The 21,547-nt window shown below is 33.9% G+C and overlaps 1 protein-coding gene across 1 annotated transcript in view; it reads right to left on the minus strand.

Annotated features, from left to right (window-relative positions):
- Nucleotides 1–21,547, minus strand: part of LOC119644979 (collagen alpha-1(XV) chain) — a 448,380-nt gene that overhangs the window by 99,952 nt on the left and 326,881 nt on the right. The window contains exons 14-16 of the mRNA XM_038044722.1: nt 10,223–10,792; nt 7,728–7,805; nt 1–135 (exon numbers count right to left, since the gene is read on the minus strand). Of these exons, the coding sequence (XP_037900650.1) occupies nt 1–135; nt 7,728–7,805; nt 10,223–10,792 (783 nt within the window). The remainder of the gene's footprint in view (nt 136–7,727; nt 7,806–10,222; nt 10,793–21,547) is intronic.

The following is a 21,547-nucleotide window of genomic DNA, read 5'->3' on the forward strand; positions in this document are numbered from 1 at the left end:
AGAGGGTCCTGGTGGACCCGGAGGTCCTGGCATAGGTATATATTGAACTCCCTCGCCTGCGGGTGCTGGTAAGCCCGGCGGTCCTGGCAAACCATCTCGACCGTCTTGGCCACGGTCCCCCTTATCACCTTTAACCTGTCGATAAAAATACATATTCATAAAATTGCGCAATTAAAGCACATTGCATGTTTAGCAAATAAGTAAATCAATTCACCGGAATTCTCTAGAGTATGTCGTTCAATTCGAAAATTATAATATAATTGTGAGACTACTTGCATGATTGCATGCGTAACCGCTGAATACAGTAAAGCCTAAATAGCTGTTATCGAAACAACGCCAATGCAGCTCAAACTCTTATTCTATACTTGGTTTTTAATTTTCAATTTCTCAACATTGAATACTAACGCAGTGCGTCGCCTTACTTTCTCTAAGATTTTGAATTGTTATTGTCGAATAAAAAAATGTCCCGTGTAGGAGATGAGAAAGGATAGGTTTATCTTACCTATGTTTTCTTTGCATTTCTACAGTATTAAGTTTCGATTAGGTCTGAGAAAGTGTTTCGTTTGTTTCCGCAGAAGCTTATCATTGACTCGACTATATTCTTATCATCATATTGTATTTATTTATGAACTTTAGTTTTCATACTTCATTTGTTCTTGTTATTAGTTGTCATTTGCTGCAATTGAGTTCAGCTCTTAGATGTATAAGCTTATGAAATGCACAAGTAATGGATGGGGCAATAAAGCCATAATCCCAGCCAATGAACTGCATCTAGGCAAGTTCATATACCTGTGCATAGATGAATGCACCTATGTAATATCTGAATAATATTAGCTTGGGGAAAAAGAAATCCATTATTATTTCGGTAGATGGCTGCACTGATAGATTTCTCGTAAAGTATCGATCAAACAATTTCCGATACTGTACGTTTACATACTGTACATTTCGCAGTAAAACAAATTCTTTTGCTGTTTTTTGTTTGTTGCATTCAGTTGTGAGTTACAGCGTGTGAAGTGAACAAAGAGAAAATTCGGTACATTTTACAGTTTTTCTTTGACAAAGGCGAAAATGCAAGCCAGGCGGCTAAAATTGTGAATGGTGTTTATGGTTCTGATACTGTAACAGCCAATTATGTGCAATTTTGGTTTCGTAGATTCCGTTCAGGAATTTTTGATGTTAAAGATGCCGATAAAGTCGGAGAAATGATCGAAGTTTGCCGGCAGCTGTTAGCAGTCGTAACATCGCCCAGGAGCTAAAAATCGACCATAAAACAGTTTTAAACCATTTACACAAAGCTGGATTCAAAAAGAAGCTCGATGTTTGGGTGGCACACCAATTAACAGAAAAAAACATGATGGATCGAATTTCCATCTGCGAAGCCTTGGCCAAACCGAATGAGATAGACCCATTTCTTAAACGGATGGTGACTGGAGATGAGAAATGGACCACATACGATAACCCTGTGCGAAAACGATCGTGGTCAAAAAGCGGTGAAGCACCTCAAACGGTGTTCAAACCAGGACTAACGGCCAGGAAGGTTTTGCTATGCATTTTGTGGGACTGGAAGGGGATTATTTATTATGAGTTGCTTCCATATGGCCAAACGCTAAATTCTGATCTCTACTGTCAACAACTGGACCGTTTGAAGATAGCGATTGACCAGAAATGGCGAGAACTGGCCAACAGGAGAGGTGTCGTGTTCCACCAGGACAACGCTAGGCCACACACATCTACAGTGACTCACCAGAAACTTCGGGAGCTTGCTTGGGAAGTTTTAATGCATCCGCCATACAGTCCGGACTTCGCACCAAGCGATTATCATCTTTTTCTTGCATTGCAAAATTTCTTTAATGATAAAAAATTGGAATCTAGGGAGGATTGTGAAAATCGACTACTAGAGTTTTTTGCAAATAGAGACCGGGACTTCTATGAGAGAGGCATTTTGAAGTTACCTTTAAAATGGCAACAAATCATACAAAAAAACGGTGCATATTTGACCCAAATCGGACAATCCGAAGCATGTTAAATAAAGTCCTGAAGTTCATATAAAAATAATGGATTTCTTTTTCCCCAAGCTAATATGTGAATTAGATTGAATGCAAGCCTCTAAAGTAGTCAAGAAAATTGGTTCGCTTGCATATGTGCAGCAAGAAGAAGAAGAAGAAGCTTTATTAGTCGTTCAGTTTGAATCACATCCAAGCGCAAAGCGCTGCATGCAATTGCATACCCAACAATCAATACATAACGTTTCCAAGTGTTTGTTACTTTATGCGTTCTATGCATGATTTTCTTAATGCATAGGCTTAGATCTACTAGCATGTCATGTTGCTTGCTTGTCTTTGGCAAACAAATATTATTGCAGGTAGAAGATTGGAAATTATTTTTTTTTTTTTCCTTAAATTTATCTTTTCGAGTCAATTGACGGTTCAAAGGGAATTTTTAAGCAGATATCAACGAATGACTGCGGCAGATAATTAAAGTCACATAGTTTTATATTTGTTGAATACATAAGAGACAGTTAGTAAAAATGCCTTTAAGCAAAACTTGCGTTTGAAAACCATTCTCCACTCCTTAAAGCATGAAGTTAAAGAAGTTTGAAGAACTTCATCCAAATCAGTCCAAATTTCTAATATTCTATTCACTAACGTCTGGAAATGGAAATGTACCTATGTGCACCTTAGGCTCAGGACGGCTCTTGCCTATCCGCCATCATGAGAAGCTGGACATGCTTCATTTACATTAGCAATGGCGCTTTGCTTCCATTTTTCAAAGATATTCATCAAAACGAATGGTATTTGAATAATTTTGCCAAAATTTAGATCGATAACCGCTGTAGATTGTTTGTTATTGGTGAAAATGTTAACGGCATAAAGGCGCTTTCTGTGTTAATATGTAAATGCCGCAAGCATTCATTTCTTTCGCCATTTTAGATATTGATAGTTTTTTCATTGGTCATTGTACCTCAAAAATTCCAGTTGTTTGAAGACCTTCTTCACGCATATAATAAAATGAAAAGGGATGGATGTTAATAAGACGGTTCTACGGGATCGCACGATATTTTGATTTAAACTGAAAAAATAAAATGCTATCGGGGGTAATACGAGCAGTCTCGAAGATTTCATGCAAAAAATTTTCGACTAGAAGACGATGAAAAAATTGGTTTGGTTCAATTTATTTTTTTTATAGTTTCAAGTTCGACGAAACTCCGACCCAAAATCAAAAAGGGTCTGGGGTACAGTTAAAAATAAATTAAAATGCAATTTCGCTTCGATTGCATACAATGGGAAACGTCACATAAGCAAGGAAACGGAGTCGTGACCTCGGTTCATATAGAGAGATAAAGGTTTTCTTTATCGAACTATTTCGGGTAAGAAAAAATTGATCCTTTATGGCAATCCTAAAGGACAAAAATCATCGATTGTCCCAGGGCAACTATTCACATCTCTTGTAAAATCGAAAAAAATGCTATTGTGCGCATGGCGGGTTTGAAAAGGAACCATCCACTATGAAGTCCTTAAGTCATCTCAACAATATTAAATCCATTTAATCAAAGTAATTAACACGGTTGTGGAAGAAAGATCATTTAGGGGCACAGGAAGCCAAAAAGTGATTTCGTTTCATGACAACACCTGTTTGCATGCAACAAACACAATCAAGGAAATTACCTTCAACTTGGGTTGAGAGCTTCGGCCCGATCATGGATTATTCTTTAGACTTGGCTCCTTCAGATCGATGCAATCATATTTGGTACAGCGGAGCGGTACCCGGTAGATAGCAATAGATCATAAATATTGACATTGAATATTTTAATTAGTAAGCTTTGTACTAAGCTTTAGTTTAGTTTAAATTCCATTAGATTTCAAAACTTCAGCTCACACACACATACACATTCTCGATGGCTGCCTCGGTATTTGCTACTCTGGGAACGCTAGCAATTATTAAACGGATAGAGAGACTGAATGAAGGACACGATTAAATCCATGAAAGGTCCCGGAACAATGTAAAAAATCTAATGTTTCTCACTATCTTCATATATAATGACTTTATCAAGTGTTATACTAACTTTTTATAGTTCGTAAAAAAAGTGCTTAAATGGCTTTAAAAAAAAAAAAAAAAAAAATCAATCTAGTAGACGATGACTAAAAAAGAAGCTAAGCGATGAACTGGCGAACTTTGGATGCATTTTATGCGTTTTTTGGCCATTCTGGACGAGAAATCTAAATCCTATTTAATTATTGTCCCGCATGTGGGTCTGATAAACATTTACACGATCTAATGTGAAATTTCGCAAACGGGGGTTCGTACAATAGACGAAGCATTTATTGATCTTCTTGAGTATATCTATACTTTCTTACGCAGCTGGTGATGTTATAAGAAGAACACACTTTTATATGTCAGTTACGTTTCCGAAGGCCTACTGCTTTATTGACGTTTTGCTTGTTTTTTATGTGCGATTATCATAAGTTAGTTGTCAAGCATTTTGATCTCTTTTTGTTTTATTTAGTTATTCATTATTTTTTATATGGATATTATCCGTTGTCCCTTGTTCGTTGTTTACATTGTCGCTATTTATAATTTCGTTAATTAATTTTTATACATAAGTACATGTTGTTATATAAACGAAATCGACGACCTATTTAAGCATCGATCTGATGGCTTAGCCTTAATAAATAAGTGAGGAGAGAGGAAATGTGATTGGCATTGAGGTGCTACGAATTAATATACTGACAGAGATCTGTGAGTGAAGTATGCGTGCAATCATAAACCTGAACTATATTTTTAAGTAAATATTTTTCTGTTTGACGTTGCTGGCATTGAGCGCAGTATAGTAAGCATAAAAGCTGAAGGCTTAGTCTTAAGAAACGAATGAGGAAATATGATTATTATTGACATTGTAATAATGTGCCATTGAGGCGCTTTGAATTAAAATACTGAGAGATCTTTGAGTGTAGTAAACGTACAATCATTAACTCGAAATATATTTTTAAGTAAATAATTTTCTTATTGACGTTGATTGCATTGCGCGCAATATGAAAAGCAAATTATGAACGGAAACTATAGTAATCATTTATAAATAAATAAATAAATGTATAGATAAATAAATAAATAAATAAAAAAATACAAAAAGATCTAAACATAACATTTCAATTTGCATCATTGCGAACTTGATTCAGATGACAGGTTTTTTTTTTTTTTTAATTTTATTTTTTTCGTTTCCTTTTATTTATTCTTATCGTATTTCGGGCATTCGTGACGTGAGAGGAGAGATGCTTTGAAACTCAAAGCTTGCTTATTTACATAGTATATAACTAAGTACCTATGTATCTTTGTACACCTACCTACCTGTACGTTTGAGAAAATGTACCGAAATGAAAACGAAAATAAATTTAGATTAGCAGTCAGCAAATTTTATCTGTACGCGGACATACAGTGGTGAATGATGACAACCATGATTGTGGGAAAAAAGCAAAAAAACACAAATACTTGTGGTTTCATCGTTTGATATTTTTCGTGGTCTACTGGGTAAGAAATAAAAGTTTTTTTTTTGTTTTCTTTGAAGAACTGTCATCCATTCCGCTAGACTTGAGTTGAAAAAATCTCAATTGAGCATATTTTCATTTTTTGAAGATTTCAAATATTTAAGCAATTTATGGTTTGAAGTAATTTTTATTAACATCGCTCACTTAATTCATTTCTTTTTTTCTTCTTTCTTTTCATTTTAAATGACTAAAGAGTTTCTTTTTGGTTGATGTTGCTACTTAACATCTTCACGACCATTGTTACGCAATCACGGTATAGTAATTTCATTATAGATTTCGTTACATCCGGGCATTGAGCAGGCATTTTAAGAACTAACAAGAAATTTGTGGTTAGACGGAGATAATTCTAAAATTTATTCCATATATTGAACAGTTAGTTACTGATGCAAAATACTGTTTTATAATTACAAAAATACAAAAAAAAAAAAAAAAGAACAAAGGATTGAATGCAGGCAATTCGTCAATAATTTACGAATAATCAAAGTAGATAGTAGATAGTTCTGAAGATGATGTGTGTGATACGGTTTCATTGCTTTTTTTAATGTTATTGCGAAAGTAGAAAGGAAAAACCACACGATTTTTCAATATTTGGCTTGCACACACTTCCTCACTTATGTCTATCACTAAGCACCATTGATATATATATATATATTATAGAAAAAAAATAGGAAACATTAGATGTTCGTTTATTTTGGACAACTTTCTCTGGTTTTTCATGAGATCGAAAGAGGAGAAAATAAGCCTTGTGAAGAAGACAGAGATAGGAAGAGCATAGATAGAATAGAACGTCAGATAGATAGATAGGCAGCCAGACAGAGAGACAGGCCGACATACAGAAAGGTAAAGATATTCAGGCGGACGGACAGACGGAAAGACAAATATTTTGATCGAAAGTTAGATAATCAGATTTTCGAATAGGAGCGTATAGACATACGTTCGAACAGACAGTCAGACAGACAGATATTCGAAAGGATACCCACTCAGGCAGACACTCGTTCAGATAGATATGTTGTAAGATAGACAGACTGCCTGCTCACTATGGAGCTTCCAAGCGCAGCGAAATTGATAGGTTATGGGGATGACATTGTCCTGATTGCGTAGCTAGCATCAATCCCGCAAATAGAGCTTAAGCTAAATAAATATGTGGCTATACAAGTTCAGAACTGAAATTCGCCCTGGCACTGGAAGCACTAAAACCATATTGGTGACGGATACCAAGGAGCCAAGAACAGAGGTGGCTCGGTACTGAATTTAAATCAGGGCTAACCTGAGATATCTGGGAGTGCAATTAGATACGAAAATAAAATTCGGGGAACGCGTTGAGCATTGTCAGTCAAAGCGACTTCTTGTAAAAATCATGCCAAACATCAGCGGACAAAAGCAGGGTTCGAAGGCTTTACACACTAAAATTATGTCAGAGTACCGCACGTCCTCAATGTCAGCCTTGGTATATTCGAGTAATACGTTTTCAAGGTCTCTGGAAGTGGAGATCATGCCACGTAATACGGTTAGCGGTTTGGTTGATGGACTAAAAAAGATGGATGAAATTTGCCAATTTTTTGTACGGTATATCTCGGTATAAAGCCACATGAAGGTGACATCTGAACACTTATCCATTTGCGGGACAGGGAAGGTAGGATGATTTAGTGAGGATCAAGAATCGTCGATGTTCCACCTCAAGGTAAAGTTAGAGCGGTTTCATGATCGGTTTTTTAACACCGGTGTAGGGCTATTAGTTGGCAGGGCGCTGCCACTACGAGAAAAGAAAAGAAAGATAGACAGACATAAAGCCAAGCAGAGAGAGTGATACATGGGTGTTAAAAATGAATGCATATATGATACTTTGTCATCTCAGCTATAGAGATACTTCTATGAGCCGCAAGCATTAGCCAAGTGTCACAAAGTCAACCAGTGAATATATATTAAAAATTCAAAGCATTATTATGTATAGCAATCAACGGCAAGCGTTGATCGAACATAACGCATATAATATCGCGCAGAAGGATACGCTCTCATTTAACAGAGGATTTTGCCGATTTTGCGTATTACTTGTATTATATATGGTTGCGGTGCTCCAAGCTTGCTCGAAATGCAAATGTAAATGTTTTACATTGGTATTGAGATCTATTTTTGTTTTCATTTTCTTTACTTCATATTTATGATATGGATAGCACGGAGAATACTTACACCTTCACGTCCGCCTGGTTCACCTTTTTGCCCTTTTGATCCCATATCACCTTTAGGACCTGGAATACCTGGGCGTCCCTGTAAAAATAACAAAAAAGCCAACAAAATTTTTTATAATAAAAATATTAAATTGTAAAAAAAACGAAAAAAAAAAAAACAGATGAAAAATTTGATTCATTAAATGTATAGCAAAGTTAAATGAAACTCTATAAATTCATTTAAAAGCCTTGGTTTTTTGCTTCAACAAATTTGTGTGGAGACCTCTCTGATCAGGCCAACAATCCCCCATCCCACAACTATTAAAATAACGAGAGGACCATATGTATGCGCATTTATGTATATATTGTTGGCTAGCGTTTAGTCTCCGCCAAAGCTGTATGACTGACTGTGTAACTAGCATGGCTATATAAAACCAAAGCAAAATATATATTATATGATGCTACTGATGATATTATACCAAAATCTTGTGCATGCATTCAGTAGCCAGATACGAACATCAGTGAATGCACACAACAACTGACCTAAAACAAGAGTAAATGGTTGCTGAAATTCTAAGCATTCGAATAAAAAAAAAAAAAAAAAAAAAAACGACCATTCAACACAACTTTGCCCTTAGCTATCAAACTTGCTTATTTCATATTTAAATACAGACGATTTTTTTCTTGTTTTTGTTTTTTCGGTTTTTTTACTTCATCATCCCCTTTTGTGTAGTTTTACCGAACATACCAGCAGCACAAATTACCCAAAGAAACTAAATAAAAAAGAACAAAAATGTATAAAAAGCGAACGGCGGCAGGAGCAGGAGAGAGACGGCGGAGTAATGTGAGGCGGACATTTGCAACATGGACATCAAGGTTGACAACTCATATTACTTAACTAATGTTTTTGTACAATTTTTGTGTTATTTTCCCTTTTTTGTTCTATTTGTTTAATGTGAATCTGTGTGTGTGTGTGTGTGTGTGTGTGTGTATGATTTTCTGTTAAAATTTGTTCTCATTTTTCTTGTTTTTATTCGTACAAAAGCAATTCGTAAAAGCAACGGTATGACACGTTTTTTTTTTTTTTGTAATTTTATAATAAAAAATCCTCATCATCATCGGCGCTCTGAACGCAATAATGAACGACGAAAACAATCTTCTTTCTGCTGTATAATACATTTACACATCGGTGTTCAGTTTTGTGTGTATTTATTTTTTATTTTTTTAATATTTTTTAATTTTTCCTTTTTTTTTTATTTTTATTTTTTTTTATTTTCTCTTTTTGATTTTTTGAAAGAATGAGAAGATAACGGTGATGGTTTGTACCATAAACATTATTATTGTATTAACATGGCGCGACATAAGTGCGATAGTTTCAGGGTGAAATGCATTAAAAAATTGCAAGCAAAAAAGAAATATAACGCTGACAACATCAAGTAATGCCTTTGTTGATCCTTCCACATATGCACAAACATGCATATTATGAATATTTTTCACGATTTCATATGAAAAAGTGCTTTTTATAATAATAATAATGGAGATTGTACGCGCATCGTACCGGCACGAGTAGTCGTGTACGTAAGAATCTTTGACTACCAAGTCAGCGATCATGGGTGCAAATCCCCGTGCGGTAAAGCTTACTTTGGTCGTAGCAGCTATATAAATATATTGAGTGCTCCGTCAGTAAAAACATTACATACATTCCGGTTGCTCACACTCCCACTAAGCTGAGGCTATCTCCCTACATATCTCTCTTCTTCCTCTGTTATCCCACTGCACTTTCTGACCGTCACCGTATTATACGTATAGGGGGCATCATTCCCTATGTGATTGGTCAAATTTAAAAAAGAAGCAAAAGCAAAAATGAAGAAATCAGCTCTTGTATGAATTAATGTCTAACTTAGTTGAGTTTATTTTTAAAAAAAAAAGTATATTTTCGCTTATGATGAGAGACATTACGGGGAGAAGATTACGGATTCGCATTTAATTACAACTGCTGTGGAGATTATCAAATGTGTTATGGCGATTATCAAATAAGCTTATTAATGTATTTTACGCAAAGAAAAGACTTTTTTTTTCTTTTTTTTTTTTGATTTTACGAATGAGCGACGTTGGTACCCGTTTAATATCAACTATTGCTTTTCTTAAAGGAAATTCCTTACATTGTATCAGCGGCTATCTACTTTGAAGATTACGTTCGTTTTTCTTCTGCTCTTTTCATAATAATAATAACCTAATAATTATAGTATAAGGCATTCTAATACCTCTCATCTATTATAGAAAGTCAATTTTAGAAACACCTTCAACAGTCCAGCCACAGTTCCTTGTGATAAGTTTTGTTTTCAATATTTACTGTAGTACTTTGCAAGTTTAATGCAACAATGATTTGAAAAATCTTGAAATTTGGATGAAAGCGGCGTCATCAACCGAGACTCGATTCTCAAGATTCCCAAAATTTGTTAATAAAGAGACTTTTTAAGAAAGAAGAGGAAAAGGGCTTCGAAATTTTTAACTTACCGAATGTCCCATTTCGCCAATTTGACCTGGTTTGCCCGGAGCTCCTATGGGTCCAGCTGTTCCCGGTTTGCCGCGACGACCACGCATACCCTTTTCACCTTTATCACCCTTCGTGCCATTCGTAGCCATGCCTTCGAAACCACCGGCGAAAAAGGCCTGTCCTGGTGGACCTTCAGGTCCTCGATCACCTTTCGGTCCGCTCAAACCACGCAAACCTTTTTCGCCTTTCTCGCCTTTTGCACCAGGCAGGCCGGTCAAACCGATCGAACCAGCTGGACCCGGTTCACCGTTCAAACCGGATGATCCATCATAACCGGATGGACCGCGGGGGCCAATTGGTCCTGGTGGTCCAGCAGGGCACATACACTGTGTAACATTTTGAGTTCCGAATGGCGTGTCAGCGTAAACGATCTGCCCTGGAGGTCCGGCTGGTCCCATTGCACCTATTTCGCCGGGTAATCCTCGATCACCTTTCAGACCTGTTGCACCGGGTGCACCAGAAATGCCAGGAACACCCGGTTGGCCGGGTTCTCCTTTAGCACCAGACGGCCCATGCGGTCCTTGATGGCCCTAAAATTATATAATATAAATATAATAAAAATGAATTTAATAAATATGAAAACACTTTTTCTTATTTATGTATCTATCAATCAAGTATTCATAAATAATATCAAGTTCTTGGCCAATTTTATTTTATGATGTGTTTACAGAAAATTATAACATAATAAAGGAGCGGGTGCCTTTTTCAAACTTTTCAAAGGGAAAATCGTTTAAATTCCAAATTCAATTTCAAGAATAGCAATAACAACCACAACAGCAACAATAGCATGATAAACAAATTTATGTTGCTTGCTCATGAAAAGCACATTCCCGACAGTAAAAATAAGAGCCGAAGGATATACAGAATGTGCTATTAACTAGCGTTGCATTTAAGCTGTATTAACTTCGCGTAAGTAAAGGCTGTAAGGATAAATGAGACGAAAAAAACGAAGTAAGATAGAAGGTAAAGGAGATAAAAATAAGTTAAAGCAGATTCCCTAGCATATATTTTAGTAAAGGTTAAGTATATTGTATGTATATACACACATATTTATTTAAATGTTTTACGGACGTTAACATCTCATAAGCCATCATCGTCATCATATGAAATGTGTTGGCGTAAATCCTTAACATACTTGAGTGTTTCTGCTAAGCTTTTCTATATATATATGTATATATATATATATATATGTACGTCTTTTTTTCTTCTCCTTCTCCTTCTCTTTCTTCTACTTTTTTTTTTTTTTTTTTGTTCTCTTTATTCACACAAACAAATGCCACACATTTTGACCCTTCGGCTTGGCAATAGCACAAAATTTAGCACACGCGTACATAATATGTAAATCAGTAGGTAAAATATGTATATTAGGTTCCATGTGCACATATAAGAATATCAGAATTTTATATATAAAATATATATACATATATATTAATATCTCCCTGCACTCTTATATATATTAGAAACATATAAACATACATAAAGTTGAGTATGTGCAAGAGTTGAAAATACTCTATAAAATCCTATTAAAAACAGACAGTTATCTGTGTGTATAGTAAGTCAAGTTAATTTTCAATAAACGTTTCTCTCTGTGCGTTGCATATAAACATGGGTACATAAATGTATTTGTATTTAGCATAAAGGTCCCGACCTAAAAATGTTCAAAATATTATTATAGCGAATGAGATTGGTACGTTTTAATGGCGTAGTAACAACAAAAACAACAATACCAATACCAACTACAATCTTTTCTAATGAATTATTAATGAGTTTACCGTATTCACAACTAAACTTTGAACCCACATAACATTACCTAGTATATAACATAACTCAATACATCTTATTATATACGTATATAATATAGGCAATATATGTAGATACATAAATATATATACAGTAGTAGCAGGACTTTATTAAGTAATTTTCATAACATGACTCTGTTGTTATGGTAAGGTTCTCTCTTCTTCTCTTCTATATTCCTTTCATTGTTGCCTCCTTTTTAAATATTTCGTTTTTCTTCTTTTGAATTTATTAGTTCGGCCTCTGCTTATTGTTTGTGTTTATTTCTTTGCATTTCATTCGTTATTATTTTCTATGTTTGTCTTCTGTTCGAATTCAAAAGTTTCCGGCGACATACGTTATTGTCCCTCAATCAAGACACATATTCGCATGTCGTTTATGTTAATAGTTGAATTTTCGTTCCTAATACTTGTATGCAAATCAACTGCATTTGTTTCGTTTGCTTTCACATTTTCTTGAAATGAAACTTTTTTGAATGAGTTTCTCTGTTCAGAGAAGAAGTAAGACAGCGTATATTGCGTAACTCGAATACACTGCTATACGACGGCTCGCTTCAGTGGATAGAGATCATTCAATTTTCATATACTTTTTATATATATTCGTTTTGTCAAATCGTTTGCGAAGCCCAGTAGGCAGCCTCATAGAGCCCACAAAGTATATATATATTCTTGATCAGCAACAAATTTTGAATCGATTTAATCATTTTCGTCTGTCTGTGTCTGTGTCTACTCGTCGGTGTAATGTCATTGTGTAATGTAAACATTCTCCTGGCCGCAAAAAAAAAGTTATAGACTTCAAATTGGTTAGGAACACTGGAAATCGGTATTGAAAATGGGCCAAGTTGGTCGAAGGGCAACTTCATAGTACCATGTGGGCTGAAAACACCTCCATCTTTCAACAGGAATAATGTATTGGTTTTTCGGTCATAACTCATCAATTATAGCAGATGAATGAACCGCGCCCATCCAATCTTATAGAATATGGAAATTTAGTTCTTCTAGCTCTCATTTTTTGGTCTCTCATAGGATAACGGCGATGGGTATAAAAAATTCGGTCATGAACGGATATAATCTTTGCACTTGTTCCGAGTAAATCTATTTTAAAAATGTTGCAAAACACATAAGAGAATTCTATTTGCTTTTTTTACAGATTTATTTTGCCACGATTGCTATTTCCATCATAATTAAAGTTTAAAAGTTATTTTTATATATAAAATCAGGAATGTTTGTGGCATGTTTTAGTTTTGGGATATATACGTGTTTTGCTAAATATATCTAAATATTTTCCCAGTCCCAACCAGTACACAGCTTAGAAAACCTAAACCTAAAACCAGTCCAATATTTTTGTTCGACTGCTTTAGAATTTTTATTATTAAAAAAAAAAAAAAACAAAAAAAAACAATAACAACAACAAAAATGTTGAGTCACATTATTCTTTCTAATATTTAATAATCGCAAGAAGAACTTCACAATGTGGATTTACTTTGCCATATAACCATACGAAGCATAAGTTTTAAGCTAAAATGTTATTTGACGGCTCGTAGACATCTAAAACATTTTCGAGTTCATCTAGCTAGAGCTCTGAAGCTTCGATCCTTTAACCTAAGTGGTAGAGTGATATTATAACTTTTTAATCTTAACTTGATCACTTCACACACATACAACAAGAAACTGAATATGAAGTAGCAATAAACTAGTTGTACATTAGAAGTTAGTTGCGGATTAGAAGTAGCGGGAAAAATGTATTTAGAATTAAGATTTGAAATTTTGAAAGCAGTTTTCTTGAAACTACAGGTTTTCAGCTTACTGTACCATCAGGCAATTGGTATCCAATTCTTTTGGAATGTGCAGAACATCAAGCCATATTGCTTGGACCAATTAACATTTTATTAATTCTATGATGGCTTAGTTTCTTTTTCAAAAAAACATTTCGATTGGTATATACATTGAGGATATATTAAGCTTTTTTTTATAAGGACTTGACATAGATTCCTGTCCACCTTGTTATTATGACAATCATTTCGAAATCACTTTCAGAATCGCTCTAAGCTTGTCATTAACAAGATTTCCAAGCCATTTTTGAGATGTTGGCATGAAACTCAGTACACCGACATGTTTCACCTCAAGGACGAGCCCTATTGAAAATAATTCGGATCGGGCGACTTTGTCAATCTTTTCCCCTATGAAACTTGATTTTTAAAAGCCATTACATGAAAAAACACAAGGCGTTATGAATAACTGTATTAACCGAAATGATCGCCATAACCGATTTTGATCGTCTTATTTATTTTTTAAATGAGAATTTTTCCGAAACATTTTATAATGATCACTACATATTTGTCGTGCTTTGCGGCAGTTACCTTGCTTCGCTTTTATTGTGAGAAATAAAAAATATATATATATATATTTACTCCGTGCATTACGATTTCTTTTAAAAATAACTTTAGTAAATTTACGAAAATTTGAACATAACCGCTTGGGAAATTTTTGTATTGTCACAGTTGCGAGCAAGCGGCGAGATGCTTTACCAAAATTGCAAACAGATTACAATGAATTTAATTATAATATATTTAAATCTCCATTTTAAGCTGCACATATTTTCTTTTCTGTTGTGATTTTCACTTTTTGTTCAATTATAGCAACAACAACAATATCAATAGCTTTCAATACATTACAGCAACAACTTAATAAAAATAAATGACAGTTTGCCGGGCAGAAAGAAAAAAGTTAAGAGAAAAAAAAGCAAAAGAAAGAAAGCGATAAACTGCAATGAAAAGTGCAATAAAAACGAAAGGATTCAATATTTTTGCTTATACGGTTGGTTGTAAACTTTTTGAAATAGTTGAGTGGAAGAAATGAATAGGCAAGTGAATTAAGTAAGAAAGCAAGAAAATAACAAAAAAAAAAAAAACATCAATAAAAGAAAGATTTTCTTATAAATCTTTTCTCCTATCCTTTATATATATATATATATATATATATATAGTGATCTGAAAGCGTATCACATCATTGCATAAAATTAATTTTAAACTTTCGACCTTATTAAGGATTGAATAACGATTTCTGGATAACATCTCTATTATATTGAGTGAAAAGAGAAATTATTATTAAAATACTCGTCATGCTGTGAAAACTCTCTCGTAAGAGGATAAATTTAAATTATATATTAAGTATGTTATTTATCAGAGTATCTTGCTAAAGGTTATAAATTAATCCTTTCATATTTATTTATTTATTCATTTATTTTTTTTATTATTTTTTTATTTTATTTATTTATTTTTTTTATACCATTGCTATACTCAGGTATCGTATTAAATGCGTTATTCGGTTTGTTTGTTTTTTTTTTTTTTTCAATTTTCTTTAACGATAAAAGCCACATTTGGAAAGGTCTGGCGAGAATATTTTAATTTCGAGCAATATATATGTAAAGGAGTAGTTAGATGCCGCATCTATTTATGGAAAGTCTTATGATATATTTAATAAAAGAAGTGCTTGTGTATTCTTCCTGCTTACTCTAATCTCAAATTCTCAAGTCGAAAGTTTGAAAACATGTAAAAAGATGAGCCAGGCAGGCGTATGTGTATGTAAACAATATTGCGTAAATGTATTGTAAAGCGTGTGAATGTATTATGGATACGTAAGATTGGCAGTTTTAGTTTTATGTGCTTTTCCTAAGCTTAAAGCTTAAGGGCTTTCACGTTACGCATATAGACAGACATACGTACGTACTTGGAATATGATGGAAATCTAATGCTAGCGTAAAAAGTTCTGCTTATATCAAGATGTTCTTCACATAAAAAAAAAAAAAAAAAAAACATATAAGGCTTTATGAAATAATGAATTTAAGCAATATTTCTTAAATTCAATATGACAGGTCTGGGCTTATGAGGAGGACGCTCGATAAAAGCAAAAGGTAAAATTATTATGGAAATATTAAGTGACTTTTTGGTTTCGTGTCACATTAGCATAAACAATGTATTTACGTATCATGTGTATTGTCACGTAAAATGCCCTCTTGCGATTTTATGTGTTTATTTAATTCCTTTTGCGTTTAGCTTCGTACCATTAACTTGGGATTTTTAGGTTTCATTTACAATTCTTAGGATATCTATATGGAAAATGGATCTCTTTACCGGAGCTTATTTTTACAACTTTTTTTTTTTTTTTTGTTTTCTCGTCTTGTCCGTTCAAGTATTACGACTCAACTCCCTTGACCCGGCTGTGTTTGGTTTACGCAAATATTCTCGTTATATGTCCATTTACAAGCAAGTCACCAATACTTGACTTTATTGTGACGGTTACGTGTTAGTTTCTTTTTTCGGAACTAACCGATTTCCTAAGAAATCGGTTAGTTTTCATGAAGACTCATTTTAACAGATGTAGGATTTTTACAACAATACGTTGGTTTCGTTGGCTTACAAAAAATTAGGTCAATTAAAACACATATACACAACGATGCTGTTCCGTTGCGAAAATAGTATGAAAACCTATTCGTCGAATGTATTGATTCTCTATCGACGGTATGTATTATGACGTTAAATTTTTAAATATGCGCTTGCAATTCGTCTCTTGTATTAAAAGTTTACATAAATTTCGTGTCATATACGAGAGAGAGCACGTAATTAGTATAACATCGTGTATGATAGTATTTTGATATCTTTATGTCGAGGTAATATCTTTAGGCATTAGGTTACGGTGTTTCTGATGCTTTAAAACTTTAATTAAGTCAAGGTATGTGTTGCAAAATCAAAAAAAAAAAAAAAAAATCATCTGTTAGGTCAGCTCGTTTTCTTGTTTCATTTGCAATCAAATGTTATTGAAAGCGACGAGTAACGGGAAACGAGACGCATCGTAATATCTCACGCACAAAAAGCCCACAATGAGGGAAGTAGTAGAACTTGAGGTTTGAACCCACGACCATTGAATTGCTAGTCGCGACTCTTGCCTACTCTGCCACTCAGGCGGATTTGCCGCATTCTATATAGTAGTCCCAGTACTACATTCAATCTCATATAGAAATGCAACAATAATTCTGTATACCTTGTCTAGAACTTTTTAACGTTGCCAAGGTTTCGCTCTACAGATGAAAACAAAAATCCCGATAGTAAGTAAAAGAAAAAGAAAAACGACGGTCATTATAAAAAGAAGGTACGGAGGAAGAAAAAAATTTATTTCAGATAAAACAAAAACGCATAGAAAGAAATGTACAACAAGATAGAGAAAAACCTGACTTATAAAAAAATTTTACTATATATAAAAAAATAATAAGTATTTATACCAATAATTTATTTAGGGAATTTCATTTTTTTGTACCCATCATCGAACGATAAGGAATATATTCATTTTGGCGAATATATTCATTTTGCTAGACCCAGACGTAAGTTCGGGAGAATCCAGAACGACACCACATTCTAAGTCGATTTAAGCATGTCCATCTGTCCGTTAGTCCGTCTCTCTGTCTACCTGTTCGTGTAATGTCTGTGTTTGGCATTGGAAAATGGGACAAATTGGTCAAAGCACACGCCCACAATAAACTGAACGCAACTTTGTTTCTCTAACAAACAAAAATTTGCTATGAAAGATGAAAGGTTGAAATTTTCTACACTTACTTAACGGAAGACGCTACTCATTCATATGCAACCAAGCAAACAAGCAAAAAAAAAAAAAAATCGTCCACGCTCATACCAACGTGTGATAAGTGATATATTTATAATTTTTTTTTTTCACTTTTTTGACATTTCCTTCGCTTATTACTCCTAAGGTAGTTAACGTAGATAGAATTTTGAAAGCTATTCTGTACATTTCTCAGGCGAAAATGTACTATCGACCTAAATATGTTTTATTTCTTGGTAAAATCAATTTTACTCCACAACTACATGAATGGACTTGTGGAAGTAGATAACGGTAATGGGTATATTAAAAAAAAAAAACTTCGATTTTCTTTACAATAACATTATTTTGCTTAATTTTTAATTTTTTACTTTACTTAAAGAAATCATTGGTTTCGCGATAGGGAAACCAAACTTTCTGACGCATCATTGGAGACTATCACCGGTCACAACCAAGTGCAATGCGATTAAACGCCTAAATACAAAAACAAAAAAAATTGCGTCATGAGAAAAAGTATAACGAAATTCTCCTGTTTATCAGCTATTGCTTGTTTCGGTTAATAATAGTTTCAACCAATCACTTAAGCCCTGTCTAAGAACGTCATCCAGTCTTGTAAGGATACCAAAATTTTTTCTTGAAGAGATAAGTTTTTATTTCCCCAGAGAATATGCGCGAAGGTCAAAATTTTGGCTAACGATAGAAATTACTTGTTAGGACAGTTTTTTGATCAGTTCTTCCTTAAATAAAAAAAAAAAAAAAAAAAAAAAATACAAAATGATACGAAATTTATTTACCCACATAATATGAATACTTTTGAAAAACTAATAATTCAATGTTTAGCTATAAAGTAAAACTTGCTATTATATCTCATCATAATTCTCAGCGGAGCCATTGACAGATTTTACAAATACTCGGTCTTAATCTGTTGGAAACGAGCGAAGTAGAAAGCTTTCAGGTGAGTTTTTCCCTGCTGTTAATAGATATAAAAATAAAGACGATCTTATATGCCCATGCATTGGAGATCAACGAAAAAAGTATCATTTCCTTCGATAAAAATCGACTACCAAAGACTTAAACATATGCTAATAGTGATCAGTCTGAAAGAAATCTCGCCTGGAGCAATCGTCAAGGGTGCGCGCACCAACAATTATTAGCAGTTAGATTGCTAAACTTGGTAAGTAGAAAATACCGTAAAAAAAAAAAAAAAAAAAAAAAAATGCAAGATTAAATTGTTGGCGAGAATGCGAAATCCCTTTGACGCAAATTACTGAAAGGCTAAATATTGCCGCAGCAAGAATTCTGTTCCTGTACGCGTCATATTATAAGTTAATTAGTTCGTATCGTATTAGTTTCTTAATTAAGATCCACGTAGTTATTTATTAATAATAAACGCAACGAATTCGGACCTGAGATTACTTAGCCAAGCAAGTCATTGTGAGTAAAAACAAAAACAAAAAGAAATTATTTCAGAAGAATTGATAAAACATAAGAGAGGAATTCGAAAAACACAAAAAAAAAAAAAAAAAAAAAAAAAAACAAAGAAGGAACAAGTAAAAATTGTCTTTTTGTGTTTAGACTCAAGTTGCTTATAAATTGTTTTTGTTGTTCATATTGTTGTTACGCTTGAGATGGCCTTGGCATTTTTAGGATTTGAATTTTTTAAGTTTAGTTGTGTTTAACATATCACGTTTTGATCTGTTACCTAAATACATATTTTTTTTTTTCTTTTTTTTTTTTTTTAAAGATTAATGGTGAGGATGGAGAGTGTGGCAAGCGTGTGATAAAAGCGGTTAAGGTTGTTCTTTCCTTTTCTATGTACAACAACTACACAAATATACACATACACTCATGTATGCGTATATATGGTTTCTTTCGTTTTTCTTCAGTGTTACGTAACGAGACTCTTGTAAGGTGTAGTATATATGTTATATGTGTTTTTGCGTTGAGCACGAAATTTCATGTTCTTGGGCGCATGTATCTTCGAATGTGTACGGATTATAAAGAACTTGTGTAACTATGTATACGATCATGGGTATGTTCATAGGTTTGTGCGATTTATCTTAACTAACGAAAGACGCTCAGTTGGCTGGCAAAAATCTCGCTGTACATAGTTAAAGTTTTCTGGCTCTTATGTGTTTTTTTATAGCATAAAATATTGTGTGTGGACCAATAAGCTGATACTTTGCGAGAGTCGTCGGTTTTAGATACACTTCCAAAAATTGTTTCTAAGTTTTTCTCTGCCTTCCCTGCGAACGAGATAAAGGAAATTTTGTTATGTTTTCGATTTGCGTATTTTTACTTTTTTTATTACATTTTACTTCGTCCTTTTTTTGATTTTTTTTTGCATTTCACTTTACACACCGTTAAGTTCATGTAAACGCGTATGCGGCATTTCAATGTAAAAAATTGGAAAATTTATTTGACCTTTGTCACGTTATTTATCTTGTTTTTTAAGACATTTTTCAATGGTTGAGTGTTTATAGTTCTGATACAGTGCTCTATACACCTATACAACTATACCTAAATGTCGTTTTTTTTATACGTACGGTAAGCATAAAACAAATGTGCTAAGTTTACCTTAACTTTATAAACTGAAAGGTTTTACTGAAAATAAATTATAATAAACTGGTGGCGGGCGATTAAGGAAATCATTAATAAATTTAAAGATTTGTCCTGGTCGAGCGTTTCAAGAAACAAAGAGAAACGAAACGAACAAAGGACCATTGTAGCGCATGGTACAGCGCGGCACTTTTTAGATAACTGCATCTAATAAAAAGTAAGAAAATTATATTCAGCTTTGGCCCAAGCTTATGTGCCCACCATATTTTCCTTCTTTCCTATAATATTAACTGAGCGTCAGGAGCACTCTTAGAAAGTGAGTGGAAATTTTTATTGATTTGCCGGTGGTAAAATATGGCGATGACAAAAGAAAAATACATTTTAGTTTTTTTTTTTTTTTTGATGATAAAGAAGGTGTAAGTTCAAGTTAAACTGTGGGCGTGTTCTCTGAATAATTTCGCCTATTTTTAATACCACCCTACTTGGAAGAACTCGCAATGTTTTTTAGTCTTATTTACTTTTGCGAGCAGGAGAATGTTTAACACAAGACCATTACGCAGACGGACACGAGCACATGCCTAAATCGTCTCAGATGCTTGATGTATGGATTAAGAGTACTTGATAGCGTCGCTAAAGTTTACTTTTAGATTTTAGATTTAGATGGTGCACTTTATTCATATACGTTTCCACGGTCAATGGCGCGTGAATCTTGCTTTAAATTTACATTGTTTTCGAATGCACTAATGAGGAGATTTTGTTGATGCGAAATTTGAAGGTTAATAAATCGGTTTTTGGCAATATTCGAAACTGATTTGGGGAAAGTGATAAGAAAAGATTTGAGACGATTTGAGGAGTTTTTTCTCCTACGTAAAATTTTGAGGCTGAAATCGGGGTACGGTACACTAGTACAGCAAATAGACAGCTGTGCGTGCCGTTGGCGAATCCCATACTCCGTCCGTGCAAATACTCAAGTTTTTATTTGTTGTTGCAATGCTTCGAAATTTTCGTTTCTTTTGCTGTTTATGCGTCAAGCTTAAGAATGCTGCCGCACTTTCCGGAGTTGGTATAAAACGTACACTAAGCTTGTAAATATGTAGCCAGCTTATGTCCATTATTTTGTGCTCTATCCAAATATAAATCATTTTAATTGGTTTCTTTTATTGAAAAATTTGATAACGGCATTCTATAAACGGTTTATTCTGCATCTTAAACGGCAATACAAATAACGTTGCACTTTAGTTTGACAAAAGTGAGAAATTAATAATCACAAGTTAGAGAGAGAGAGAGAGAGAGAGAGAGAGAGAGAGAGAGAGAGAGAGA

This window comes from Glossina fuscipes, unplaced genomic scaffold (assembly GCF_014805625.2).
Source record: "Glossina fuscipes isolate IAEA_lab_2018 unplaced genomic scaffold, Yale_Gfus_2 1, whole genome shotgun sequence".
NCBI classification, from domain to species: Eukaryota; Metazoa; Arthropoda; class Insecta; order Diptera; family Glossinidae; genus Glossina; species Glossina fuscipes.